The sequence below is a fragment of the Pterocles gutturalis genome, unplaced genomic scaffold, assembly GCF_000699245.1.
Source record: "Pterocles gutturalis isolate BGI_N339 unplaced genomic scaffold, ASM69924v1 scaffold21595, whole genome shotgun sequence".
Taxonomy (NCBI): domain Eukaryota; kingdom Metazoa; phylum Chordata; class Aves; order Pterocliformes; family Pteroclidae; genus Pterocles; species Pterocles gutturalis.
The window spans coordinates 15,170-27,868 of NW_010138796.1; the positions used below are offsets into that span (position 1 = coordinate 15,170).

At 39.8% G+C, this 12,699-nt stretch overlaps 1 protein-coding gene across 1 annotated transcript in view; it reads left to right on the top strand.

Moving 5' to 3' along the window:
• Nucleotides 1-12,699, top strand: part of ARHGEF12 (Rho guanine nucleotide exchange factor (GEF) 12) — a 40,115-nt gene that overhangs the window by 12,121 nt on the left and 15,295 nt on the right. Inside the window, exons 8-26 of the mRNA XM_010083143.1 lie at nt 223-300; nt 815-934; nt 1,552-1,686; nt 2,531-2,602; nt 3,443-3,535; nt 4,167-4,277; nt 4,797-4,895; nt 5,482-5,524; nt 5,918-6,023; nt 6,839-6,976; nt 7,465-7,497; nt 8,227-8,341; nt 8,562-8,667; nt 8,882-9,094; nt 9,555-9,684; nt 9,991-10,026; nt 10,664-10,818; nt 11,436-11,582; nt 11,708-11,793. Of these exons, the coding sequence (XP_010081445.1) occupies nt 223-300; nt 815-934; nt 1,552-1,686; nt 2,531-2,602; nt 3,443-3,535; nt 4,167-4,277; nt 4,797-4,895; nt 5,482-5,524; nt 5,918-6,023; nt 6,839-6,976; nt 7,465-7,497; nt 8,227-8,341; nt 8,562-8,667; nt 8,882-9,094; nt 9,555-9,684; nt 9,991-10,026; nt 10,664-10,818; nt 11,436-11,582; nt 11,708-11,793 (2,016 nt within the window). The remainder of the gene's footprint in view (nt 1-222; nt 301-814; nt 935-1,551; nt 1,687-2,530; nt 2,603-3,442; nt 3,536-4,166; nt 4,278-4,796; nt 4,896-5,481; nt 5,525-5,917; nt 6,024-6,838; nt 6,977-7,464; nt 7,498-8,226; nt 8,342-8,561; nt 8,668-8,881; nt 9,095-9,554; nt 9,685-9,990; nt 10,027-10,663; nt 10,819-11,435; nt 11,583-11,707; nt 11,794-12,699) is intronic.

Consider the following 12,699-nt stretch of genomic DNA (forward strand, 5'->3'; position numbering starts at 1 on the left):
AAACTTTTGATCTGTCTTTTTTTTTTTTTTTTAGTGTTGATAGCTACATTCAAAAGTAGGAAAGAATACCTAGGATAGGATTTAGAAACTTGAATTGCTTCTTGTAGGGTTTTTCAGAGCCTGTGCTTAGGAAGTAAGTGAAAAGTGGGCTTATTCGTTTTCCTTATCTTTCTTCCCAGCTCCACCAAAAACCCTGACCCTTAATCTCTCTGTATTTTCTAGGAGGAGAATAATATTGTCCACAACCAGAAGGTGGAGATTCTGAGAAAGATGCTACAGAAAGAGCAGGAGCGGCTGCAGGTACTGGAGTTGCATGAGTTGGAGAGGGGTGGAGGAAAGTATGATGCAAATACGAAGGCTGGTTGTTGAATCACTACTTAAGATCTTCAACATTCCGTTGGATAGCTTGTGTTTCAGCTTAGCTTTTCTAGATACCTGCCTAACACCAGAAATCTAATCACTGTTCCTGATCAGCTCTTGAGTTTTTAATCCTTTATAGAGTAAGAAAAAAATGGAGGGAGATTTCTTAAGTGGAAATGTACATGTACGTCAAACTGATCTAATCCTTGGGCAAGTAAGCATCTTTGACTCTTACTGAGAAATTTCAATAAATCTCTAGAATACAGTTATTTCCTTATGGCAAGAGAGAGAGGAGAGCTATATAAAATGGACATTCTGTAGCATCTACTTGCTGTGCAGATATGCTGTTTATTATTTAAGGTGTGTAAATGGAATGAAGATAAGTAGTAGGCTGTACTTCTAAGTGTTGATATTGAGGAGATACTGGGTGAAAGCCTGTAAAATTCTTTTTCAGTCTCTGCAAGAAGAGTATAGCCGATCACCCACTACACGACTGCTCAAAGAGATACAGGAAGCGAAGAAGCACATTCCTCAGCTGCAAGAGCAGTTGTCCAAAGCCACAGGCTGTACTCAGGTAACAGAATGTGTTGGGCTTCTCTGTGGTATGTTCTGGGTGAAAATTCTTGGGGGATGATGGTGTTCTGGGCAACCAGGAGTTCCCCGTTATGCTCTTCCGTGCTTGTACAGGCAAATTGCACCCTCTAGAGTTGAGACTTGTACTTAGGCTTGCAGAGGCTGTCAAGCAATACAGTGCAATGTCAGTATATGAAGTAAACGTGACAATGGACTTTCAAATTTTCTGTAAAAACCTGCTTTTAAAACATTAAGTGCAAATGATGATGTGTTTATTACTCTGTCTGTCAATACAACTTAAATGAAACCTGTGAAGTAATTCTTACAGTGGAGAATGAATAACTGGAAGCTTAAAACAGCTTTCCTTCTACTTTTGAAAAAACAAAACAATGTAGGTGGTATTCTTTTTCCTTTTTTTCCTCTGCCTGTAACATTAAAGTCCTGAAAACGTGGTGTGATTTCCTGTTGTCTTCTCTTAGGAAAGCGTTGCAGCCTTTTCTAGATACATGAAGAAAGTTTTATAAATAATGCGAACTAACTGGGCTAAGGTTTGAGGATTGTCTCTTGAAATATTCTGCTTCCTCTGTGCTGTCTCTCAACTCACTTTTATCTTTTTAGGATGGAGTCTTGTCCTCCAGGTCTGTGACGGAATCGCTGCAGATCAGTGAAGTAGAGACAGAGAGCGGCGATTGTGTGAGCAAACTGGATTACAGCGGAGACAGCCCCTCCCGACCAAACAGTGACATTGCTGATGTGAGTCTTGAACAGCTCTGCTTCTATAGCTTTTGGATTTGGTTTTCTTGTGCAGATTATTTATGTTTGTGTCATCCTGTGTATCATACATTGTTACTGAGAGACAGTACATCTGTGTATTACTCAAATAGGTTTCTCAAGACACACCTGAGGAAGCGTACTATATTGGACTTCCATTAGGGATTGCGAAAGAAATAGTATGGGTTTGGGGTTTTTATCCAGGATTAGATTTTCCAGGCACAATTGCTGTAACCAGACAAAGAAAGATGGATGCCAGCATCTTTCTCAGAACTGAGAGATGGCAATTAGAGCATCTTTTAAGAGTATGGTAATATTCCAATTGTGGTAGCTGTGACTCAGATCCAGTCCGTGGGCAAGTTGCCATGAAAGTGGGGAAGAGCTTTACTTCTACCAAATAAGCTTCACTTATTGCCAACAATAAAGGCTTTTAGTCTGTTCGCTCATTAGTTGCCAATCTGTTTGCTCGTGTGGTCTCCCTATTGGAGTGCCTTAACGCCTAATCCTTAATTAATCCACTATCTGATTAGCGCAGAGGACTTGAGACTCTGTACTTGGGTTTTGGCCTAAGTTTGTTGTTTAACTTAAGGATGTGGGAGCTAAATTCGTACTGGCAGTTGGAAGTAAAAAGAAGGTGAGTCAGATATACCTCCAAAATGTGAACATAACATGACTCTATTTTGAAACATTCCTTCTCCAACTTCAAATCTGACTAGATATCACTCATGTTTGCATATAGTAAATGCAGAACAAAGTGTATAGCTGTCTTCCTAATAAACTTAATCCTGTCTGGTACTCACCAGAACTGAACTTCCTTCTTTCCCAGAGTCCTCGCAGTGGTTTGAAGGAGCGGATTTATCTGGATGAGAGCCCAGAAAAGACTGAGGTCCAAGATACTGTGAGTCCAAAACATAGTGTCACATCACCATCTCCTGTAATGGAGCCATTAAAACCTTGCTGGTTTTCCCTGCTTTCTAGATGTAGCAGGCATAAACTTTGCTTTAGAAAATAAAATGCAATTAAAATTGTGCAGGGAAAGTTAATTAGCTGAGTAAATGCTTATGGAGCTTAAGATCAGGCCCATTTAGAGGTGACAAATATATAATCAGCAGTAAAACAGCTGGACCTAAAATAGGTAGAGCAGTGGCACATATTTTGTTCACTGATTCCAGCAGTAAACGAAACAGTTTTTTCTTTAGGATAGTCATTATGAGGCTGGCATTATCAGGGATGGCCTCAAAAGTAGGTAAAAGTGGAACATAGCAGAAAGTGAAAACCCATCTGAACATGTTACTGTCTTCCTTAGGATGCCTTCTGAAGTATTCTTCACCTCATCAGGTTGACTTTCCAGAGTCGTATTTCTCTGTTTGAACTAAGATGACATTTGATATATGCCACGTGCTTAGTGTTCTAATGTCTGTAGATGATGCAGTTGGTGTTGAATTGTCTGATGTAATGTTTCTGAATGCATTTGTAAGCATTCAGAAGCTTTTGCAGAGAGATCTTACAAAAGGAGATTTGTAAGGAGATCCTTTTGTAAGGAGAAGCATCTGTAAGGGGATCTTGCAACTGCAAACAAGGTTGAGGACAGACTCAGGTTTCCATTGAGTTTTGAGAAGGAGAATAAAAATTATAGTAACATCTCTAACTTGGTAAAGAAGGTTTGCTGTGCCAAGAGAGTAATAGCACTGTATTTTTCTTCCTTCTCTTCACTTCTCTTGCTCCCAACTCACCCCAGGATTCCCAGTCCAGTGTTGGAAGTCCTTTATCCCGAGTGGGGCCTCAGATCATTGGAGCAGAGGATGATGACTTTGACACTGAACAGGAGCAGGTGGGAATGACTTTTAGCCTCAGTCAACCCCTTTCTCCCTTGACCAAAGTTCTGTTTCTCTGTGCCGAAACTGCAGGTGCTCCATGACTTGTTTTTATTGAGCAGTTCTTGTGTGGTGAATTGAGAATTAGAGAATGTGATTCCTGTTACAGCTGATCGTGCCAAATAAAAACACTTGGGGAGTTTTTGACAATATGCCATCTTTGATTCTTTCTGTTACTCTTTCTTTCTTCTCTTAACTTCACACTTTCTTTCTTTGTACACACAACTTCACACAATTAATTTTCCTTATTTAATTTTCTTTTGCTTGTTTAGTTTCTATTGAGTTCTGCATTATTGTCACAGCAATATAGCTACTGTGGCTTTTGACATATTTATTCTGAGTTATTTTCAGTGTCCTTTGCTCTGAATTGTATTTCATTTTACTCACTGTTCAGGAGAGTATTTAAAAGAAGTGTTTCTATTGTAAGCGCTTTCTGGGATGCTAGAATGGCATCACAAAGGTTCCAGAATTGATCAGTTTTTATTTTAATTAAACAAATGAGGAGCTAAGCTGCTGGAACAAAGTTTCTTGGTTTTTCTCACAGTAACTTTTTTGAATAATTCAGATAGTTTCCATGTATATTTACAGATTAATGGACAATGCAGCTGTTTCCAAAACATTGAGCTCCTGAAATCTCGCCCAGCTCACCTGGCTGTTCTTCTACATCATGTGGTGTCCCAGTTTGACCCTGCAGCGTTGGTAAGATGATCTGGAATTGTTTCCGTGTCTCAAAGTGGTAGTCTTAACCAGAGTGTATCTGGATCTCTTTGTTCTTGTGTAGCATTGTTAGTGACATGGCTGGATTGGGAAGGAGAGAAATGCAGATCGTGTGCAGGCATGGGAGTATTTCAGATAAATGAAGAGAACCGTGAAGAAAACTGTGTCCCTTACATTTAGCTGTTTACAAATAAGTATTTAGCTCTTGAAAGCATTTAATTCCACCTTAAGGTGGTGGGATTAGTTGTTTATGGGGAAGGTCTGATCTCTCTCTCTCTCTCTCCATGCCCCCCACCTCGCTTCCTTTCTCCACTGACTCCCAGAGCAGCCTAGCTGAGGTTACATGAGCACTCTAGATGGCTGAAGGTAGCTAGGAAGAGTTTCAATCTAGCAATTTTTCTTGAAATTTTTGAATTCCTTGAAATGTTTGAAAGAAAACTTAGAGATGTTAGAAGAGTTCTCATGGTATCACTTAATTTCTTCCCCCTCTGTTTCCCACAGTTGTGCTACCTTTACACAGACTTGTACAAGCAGACCAACTCCAAAGAGACTCGGCGTGTCTTCCTTGAGTTTTACCAGTTTTTCTTGGACCGAGCTGCAGTAGGTTCCAGTCATTTCTTTCATTTTCAGGCATATCTAGCAAGTTGACTTTTACCTTTCTCCATTCTCCTGAACTGGAAAAAATAAGGAGTTATTTAAGTCCTCCAAAATAAAATTGTATTTGTTTAAAAGTTACCAGTGAATATGGCAAAATGAATAGCGTATAGCCTCAGATGCCTGGTAACTCAATAAATCACAGGGAGGCATTGCCTCGTAGGAGAAATAGTTCTGTGATATGTAAGCAAGCTTTAGCAGTTATACATTGCCTTTTAGTTAATAATTGCTGCATGTATTGATGTGGCTATTGCAAGGGTTGGGAAATTTTATTTGTCTGTTGGAAAACCTGAGAAACTTCTTTACTGTCATGAATTGGACTACCAGATAGTATAGCAGAGGCTAGTACTACATGTTTGGATGAAACAATCCTTGTGTAATATATATTCAGGATGGGAGTCTCCCTCTTAATAAATTCAGATGTTCAGGTTGTGTGATTTCAGCTTTTGTGGAGATTTTCTTGTATGTTTTGTACTGTGTGTTTCATTAGAATAGTGTTGGTTGTGGATGTTCTCTTTCTTTTCCTTTGCAGAATCTGAAAGTTCCAGTTCCAGATGAAATCTCCTTAGAACTAGGTAGGATGTTTTTGCCTTGGCTATCTATTTCTGCAGTTTCTACTGTCTGAGGCGGTCCGAGCAAGTTTCTGAAATGTGCTTGGGGTTACTTCCAAGATATGGTGTCATGCTATAGGGAGAGACAAATACTATTTCTCTTTCTTGGGGAGGGCATAGTGCATGCTCTGATGAGCACATAAGTGGTGGGAGGCATTTGCCGCATTGGCATGTACATTATTTAGTATGATAGTAGATGTGACCAAAGCTGCTTAGACCTAATGTGCTGAAGTAATCAGCGAATGAAAGGCAAAAGGGTTTTCCTGGATGGGTTGAAATGTACATGTGATTTACTTTATTCTGAGGTGGAGAGGACTGTTCTCAAAAGAATAATCTATTAGCTTTTCTGACTTACAGACAGAAGGCGGCCAGAACTCATTCCTGAAGAGCTTCATCGCCAGTTTATACAAACTATGCAAGATAAAGTCTGTCCAGAAGTTCAAAGAAATCTGGAAGATTTCAGGTAACAACAGTTGTCTGTGTAGTTTTTGTTTAATTCATACCTGCCCTCAGTCAACATGTCACACACAATACAGGTGAAGTGCACACTCAAGGGACATAGTAATTCATCTTGGACTGAAAAGGGTCCTCCAGGGTCACCCTGTGACCAATCCTTTAATGTTTTTTGAGACTGAGTTGCAAGTAATCCATTGCAAGCTCAGTTTTAGAGCTTGGCTTCTTCATTGCCTGAAACTATTCGAGGCAATTTCAGAGGATTGTTACTTGGGTGATGTTATATAAATCCTTCTTACTGTGTTTATAATCGGCTTATATATTTTTTTTTTCCTTCTCCTTTTTTCCTTCCCTCTCCCCTTTGGGCACGGAATTATCCATTTTAGAAAGCTGTCATGGGTGTAGAGTAGAATTTGATAATTAGTATGCCCTTTCATATGGAGTCAAGAGCTCTGTGCCAACATGACACATTATACCAAGACAAGTGTTGAATAATGGACTTTTTCGTACCTAAAAATGTCTCAATTCAAGTATATGCTTCAAATATACAACCTGGCACACTGCAAAAAGAGTGACTGTTTTTTCTTGACTCTTGCAATGTCTGCCTCTCTTTATCAGTATCATACAACTTTATCCCTCCAAAGGCCATCTTAGCTATGTTTTACAGTGAGCGCAAATGTTAGAGAGAAATGTCATGACTTCTCCACTTTTATACAGAAACCAACAAAGAAACCTGTTTGACATTCTGAATGTCAAGAAGTTGCTTTTCCTTCTTACACGTCAGTATTCAATTTCAAGTGATGCTTCCCTCTCCGTGTTTTTCAGGCAGAAACGTAGTATGGGATTGACCCTGGCAGAAGGAGAGCTAACCAAGCTGGATGCAGAAAGAGTTCGTGACCGGAATGCGGTGGAGAAGGAAAGAGCATGTGCAGAACAGATTATTGCTAAAATTGAGGAAGTCTTGTGAGTAACAGCAAGTATAATTGTGGGGGTAAAAAAGGTTCTACCCTGAACCTGACAACAGCAGAGCAAAGGAATTGGGAACTAGAAGCAATTTGACATCACTGTGTTTCATTGCTTCCCCTGTTTGCTATCAACATATGTTTGAGTAATGATAGCCAAGAGTAAGCTAATATAGCTAGGTAAGTCCATATATCTTTTCAAAGAGTTCAAATAGCATATGAAATGCTTCCATTATCAGCTTGTGCAGATCAGAGTCCTTTTTTTTTGGGTTGTAAGAAACCCATAGCTTCAGAGCCCATTTTTTTCTTTTAATGTGAGCTGGATCCAATTTTCCCAACTGAACCTTCATTTTTGTTTACTTCCCCCCCCACCCCCTGGGACTCTCTGATGTTCAAAAAGGACACTTTGAACATGACTGCTGATGCTCTGGGTGGATGTGACTGGGTGTTAATTAGTTTTTGAGTTTTTAAATTCTTTCTTGTTTTTAGGATGACATCTCAGCCTTTGGAAGAAGACAAGAGGTAACAGAAGTTTTGTGGGCTTAGTCTGGGAAGTAAGAACCCCACAGCTGGCTGTGTTCTGCTGAACAGAACAGGACAGCCCTCTGCTGGCTGTAGCCACAAGCTCTCATTTCCTAAATCCCCTGGCATAATTAATTTGAATTCAGAGCATCAACAACTTCACATTCTGAAGTTTGTTGCCCTTGTTTCAGATTTGGAAAAGTTACTGTCACTGAGAGTTCCATGTTTCTTTTGGTTTTGTTTTGTAGCTGTTTCAGTCTGGTCTAGCATTTATTTTCAGTATGTGCCTTGCCTTGTATGTGCACAACCATCTGGGTAGCTTTTACTGTACTCTTTATAGCAACCATACCTTTTACTGTTACTTATTTTTACCATAACTCAAAACTATAATGTGACTTCAAATGTGTATTTAATATTATCATTTTGGGACCTTCTGTGTAATTATCAAAATTTTATTTTTACCTCCTAGGCTGGTACGCCTTTTATATACTCCATCTTTTGTTTACAAAAAGACAAATTCTGATATTGGCTGAGTCTTTCCAGTGTCTGTGACAGTTTGTTCCATATTAAAAAAAAAAATTGCTATGTTGTTTTAATCCAAAAATGGTTAATTTCTCAATAGAACCTTTCGATTTGACCCTTTTCATTTTCGTGGCAAAATGTATTTTCCCCTATACGTTTCTCCTTATCCTCCATCTTTTTTTTTTTTTTTTTAAATATCGTTGGCAGTTCCACAATGCAGTATGTGATTCTTACTTACATGAAACACCTGGGAGTCAAAGTTAAAGAACCTCGGAACCTGGAGCAGAAGCGTGGCCGTATTGGTTTCTTGCCAAAGATCAAGGTAGTAGTGTTGTGGCCAGAGTGCATTTGTTTGAAGCTGCCCAGCATGGGTGCTGGGTCCATAGGCTGTCTTTGCCTCTGATGCTGCAGGATGTTGACTTCTCAATAACTTGTTAGAAATAAAATTCTCTTGTACCCAACTGCTGCTGTTTTAAAGAATTGGATTTGAACAAATGAGTGATCTGTTTGCTTTGCTTTTCTTTGTTGTATATTAACTGCAGCAAAGTATCAAGAAAGAGAAAGAAGGAGAGGAAAAAGGAAAGAGAAGAGGCTTTCCTAATATTCTGGGCCCACCAAGGAGACCAAGTCGACATGATAGCAGTGCAAGTATGTCAGGCAAGGAAATACATGTTCTCTAACTATTAGTCTGAAAGGCAGATGAAGTCTCTGCTGTCTTAAAAATCCATACTAAGATGGATTGACACGCATACTAAGATGTGAAGACACACAAACTTAATTTTCTCCGAAAATGCTTCCTCTCTTCATTGCTGAAAACAGTCAAAAGCTCTTTCAGCAATGTAATGGCTCTGTGTTTGTTTAGTTGGCAGAGCCATGGACATGCAGAAGCCCCGCCATCCAAAGCACTTACCTACAGCGTCTTCTGTTAGCCCAGAGCCACCAGATTCTAGCAAGATGCGCCAGAGTGGGTCCTCCAGTGATGGAACAGATGTGCCATACCCACCTGCCAACCCAATGTCTCCTTTGGCAACTGGTCCCTTTTCCTCTCCAGATGGAAACAAGGACAGTGAAACAGGTAGGATGGTACTAGCAAAGAGGAATGATTAAAGATCGTGTTGTGAATGGGATATGCAAAGCACTGTTCTGATGCAACAAACTTGACAAATTAGGAAATGTTTCTATATCATTAGGCATGATCTTTCTTGCCTTAGTCATCTTTTCTGATTTAGTCTGTGGTTCAAATTAGGAAATCCTGTCGTGGCCAGAAATTGTTAGGTGGGTTCTATCACTGTGGCATTGGATCATCTAACAGAAAAGAAAAAAAAACAGTCTCAGATGCCTGCTTTTGTAAGCACAGGTCAGTGTCATCTGGAAACATTTGTCCCAGAGATTTTTCCTACCAACCTAGGAATTCAGTTCCTCAGGCTCTAAGCTGAAATGAGGCTGTGAGTCAAGAGGCTATGAAGAGGCTGTGATGTTCGCTAACGTACTCTAGTTTGGTGCGGTTCTTGACATTTCATACTTACTCTGTTTAGGTGTGAAGCAGACTGGAGAAGCTCCACCTGCTAGTGACTGTGTGGATGGCACACCCCGCACACCTAATAGTACCTTTGAATTCCCATCTCCTTTGGAAAACTTGCAAGAGGAGGAGGGAGAGTCAGAGAGGTAACTATGGTGCCCTGGTTGCTTGAGCCTTGGAAGAGAGTCAGTGTGACAATGCCCGTTGAAACTTAGTCCTTGGAACTGTTAGTGGCATCGTTTGTACTAAATGTTATTGGTGGAAGTAGGAAATGCTGGTGTGTGTCCGCTACTATGGTAGTAGTAGAAAACTATGTCAGGAGGGCGAGGGTGACAGATGGACAAAATGTTCTAGTTAGGAGGTTAAGCCTTTATTCTGGAGTTATGCTTAATGTCTGAGCGGGGCGAAATTCTTGCATAAGCTTCCCTAATAATTTATTTTGTTTTTTGCAGAATGGTTGACATGGGAACACCAAAGCCTTTTCGCAAGTGAGTATACTTATGAATGCTTGAAATTCACTGAATTTGTTGAGGTTTTGATAGTTTATGACATAGAATGCAGTTGTGTTCACTGTTCTGAGCCAGTACAATTGTCTGCATGATCTCTCCTTTTCTTAAATAACGCATACATGAAATGAGACACTGGCATCCATATATAGGACAGGTGGAGTGAATCATATGCAGATAAGCGCTTTGACCTGTGAGTGAAGTATAGTGGTTATTGTATCTACTGATTTGAATTGATGGGTTAAGGAGTTGAGGTTTCCCCATTTTCTTTTTAAACGTGCATATTGCTGTTAGCTGTGTATCTGCAGATAGATGGAGGAAAGAAATTGTAACCTGCCTGTTCACGGACTTGGTATTTGACTTCAAGCAAATTATTTTATCTGCATCATTAAAAGGAGGGTTATGGAAATACTGTAAGAACAGATATTCACTCGTTCTGTAAAGGGCAAAATTAGAAAATGTGCCTGTAGGTTTAGATATCCAACAGCCTCCAGCTGTTCTGGATGCTCTCATATTCATAGTGCTTTACAAGTGATATATATTCTTAGATTTTTCTCTTCTTTCTTCCTTACATCCATGCCTCAAATGGGAACTGTCTGACATATTTTTTTCATGTTAGGATGGACAGTGTTGGTTTCGCAGATGTACAAAGTGAAGATGAGCTATATGATTTTGATATGGACACGGACCCTCCCAACTGGCAGCAACTTGTGAGCCGAGAAGTGTTGATGGGGCTGAAACCCTATGAAATCAAGCGGCAAGAAGTGATTAATGGTAAGATTGGTATTTTTTCCTAGCGTACTAAGCACAAAGTTGAAACCTGTCTTCTGGAGCACTGAAGTTCTTAAAATGTAAAACTAGATCTTTCTTCACTAATCTGCTCACAGCAGTGGCCATCTGTTGCTTCTGGTTTGCAGAGTTCGTGTGTGTGAAACTTGTACTTCTTACTGAAAAGTATACTGAGATGAGACTGGTCCAGTCCTTGGAGAAGAAATAAATGATAATAAGTAGTTTGACACTGAAAGGCCAGTTTGCAGTATCATGTTCTATAAAAGACAGCAAGAGGCACTGCCTAAGCCATTGGAAAGCACATGATGCAAATGGAAAGCTACCACCAAGCTTCATCTTCAAAGCTTCTCAATTTCAGGTCTTGCAATCTTGCAGAACACTGGGTGGCTGTATGAGCTGCTAAGAGTTCACTGTTTGTTTGGGGTAAATGGGGAATTGTGAATCAACTGGCTCCTCTGTTCTTTCAAACACGGAAATATAGCAGAGCGTGGCTCCATTCTGGAGCAGGCTGGAATATGGGCCAGCAAGGGACTTCTGTTTGCTCCACATTTGGATCCTCTTTAAGTAGATAGTTAAAATCCTCCTTTCCCCTCTCTGTTCAGAATTATTTTACACCGAGAGAGCTCATGTCCGCACGCTGAAGGTTCTGCATAATGTCTTCTACCAGCGTGTCACGCGCGAAGGGATCCTGAACTCTAGTGACAAACGGAAAATCTTTTCAAATCTGGAGGATATCCTTGGGCTTCATGGTAAGAGCAGCTGAAGTGCTGTTCAGCTTTGTATTCTCAGCTGGAATTCTGGATACAAATATCTGAAAAGTAAGGAAACAAATTGAGCAGTACTAATAAAATTGCCCCCTTCTTTTTTTCCCAAGTTGCATTGAACGATCAGATGAAAGCTGTCCGAAAAAGGAACGAGACTTCTGTTATTGGCCAAATTGGGGAGGACTTGCTTTCTTGGGTAACATCCTTTTTGCTCTCTTGTACTTGAAAATAATGTTTCATAGTATGACAAACAGAGGCAGAGGTTAGGGAAGGTAATTCCTAGCTAATAGGAACTGAAGGTCTTGAGAGTTGTCGTTTCTACAGAGCCAACACAGAGCTAGAGAATAAGGTTTGAAGGGATGCAGGAAGAACTCAGAGGATTTTCATTTGGTTAGAGATAAGAGTAATTTAAGGAAGAAAAAATAATTTCCTTATGATATGTGGGTAGAGTAGAAAGGTAGTTTTAGAGAGAGAAAGATGAGAGCAGGATTTTGAAAAATGTAATGGCACAATTTATTTCAGTAACAGTGAAATATAAGTCTTGCATTGCCTGTAGTGCAGTTAGAAGATTGTTAAAAAATACTGGTTTCCAATCCTAGAATTTACATAGCTTGAACTTTTTCAAATTTATAGTACTGTTGCAGTCTTACTTTTAGAGATACAAATGACAGGAGGAGGAGGGATGTAGATTTTTTAAAAAAAGCAAATTATTTCTCAGGATTGTCACAGTTTGTTGTCTGTTTTGAAGCCTACTTTATTCAGGATTGAAGATTGCTCTGCTTATTCTTTTCAGCTCTTCATACAGAAGTCTCTTGTGATTTTTTTTTTTGTATCCCACTGTTTGTCTAGTATTCCAGGAAAAAAAGGAAGAAAATTAAAATCATATGTGACTGGTAAAGAAACACCTCCAACCCTTTTGGTTCTCCTGTGCATTATGAAAAAGCAAGAATATACTTGCTAGAGCAAGCTAGACCTTAAGCTAATAGTTACAGGCCCTTGTGTAGTGTTCTGGCTAAGTGGCTAAAACAAAAAAAACAGAGGATCTCATTCTCCAGAGTATTTTCAGGAATTGCTACGCTGCATCACCGACTGAGGAGCAGGA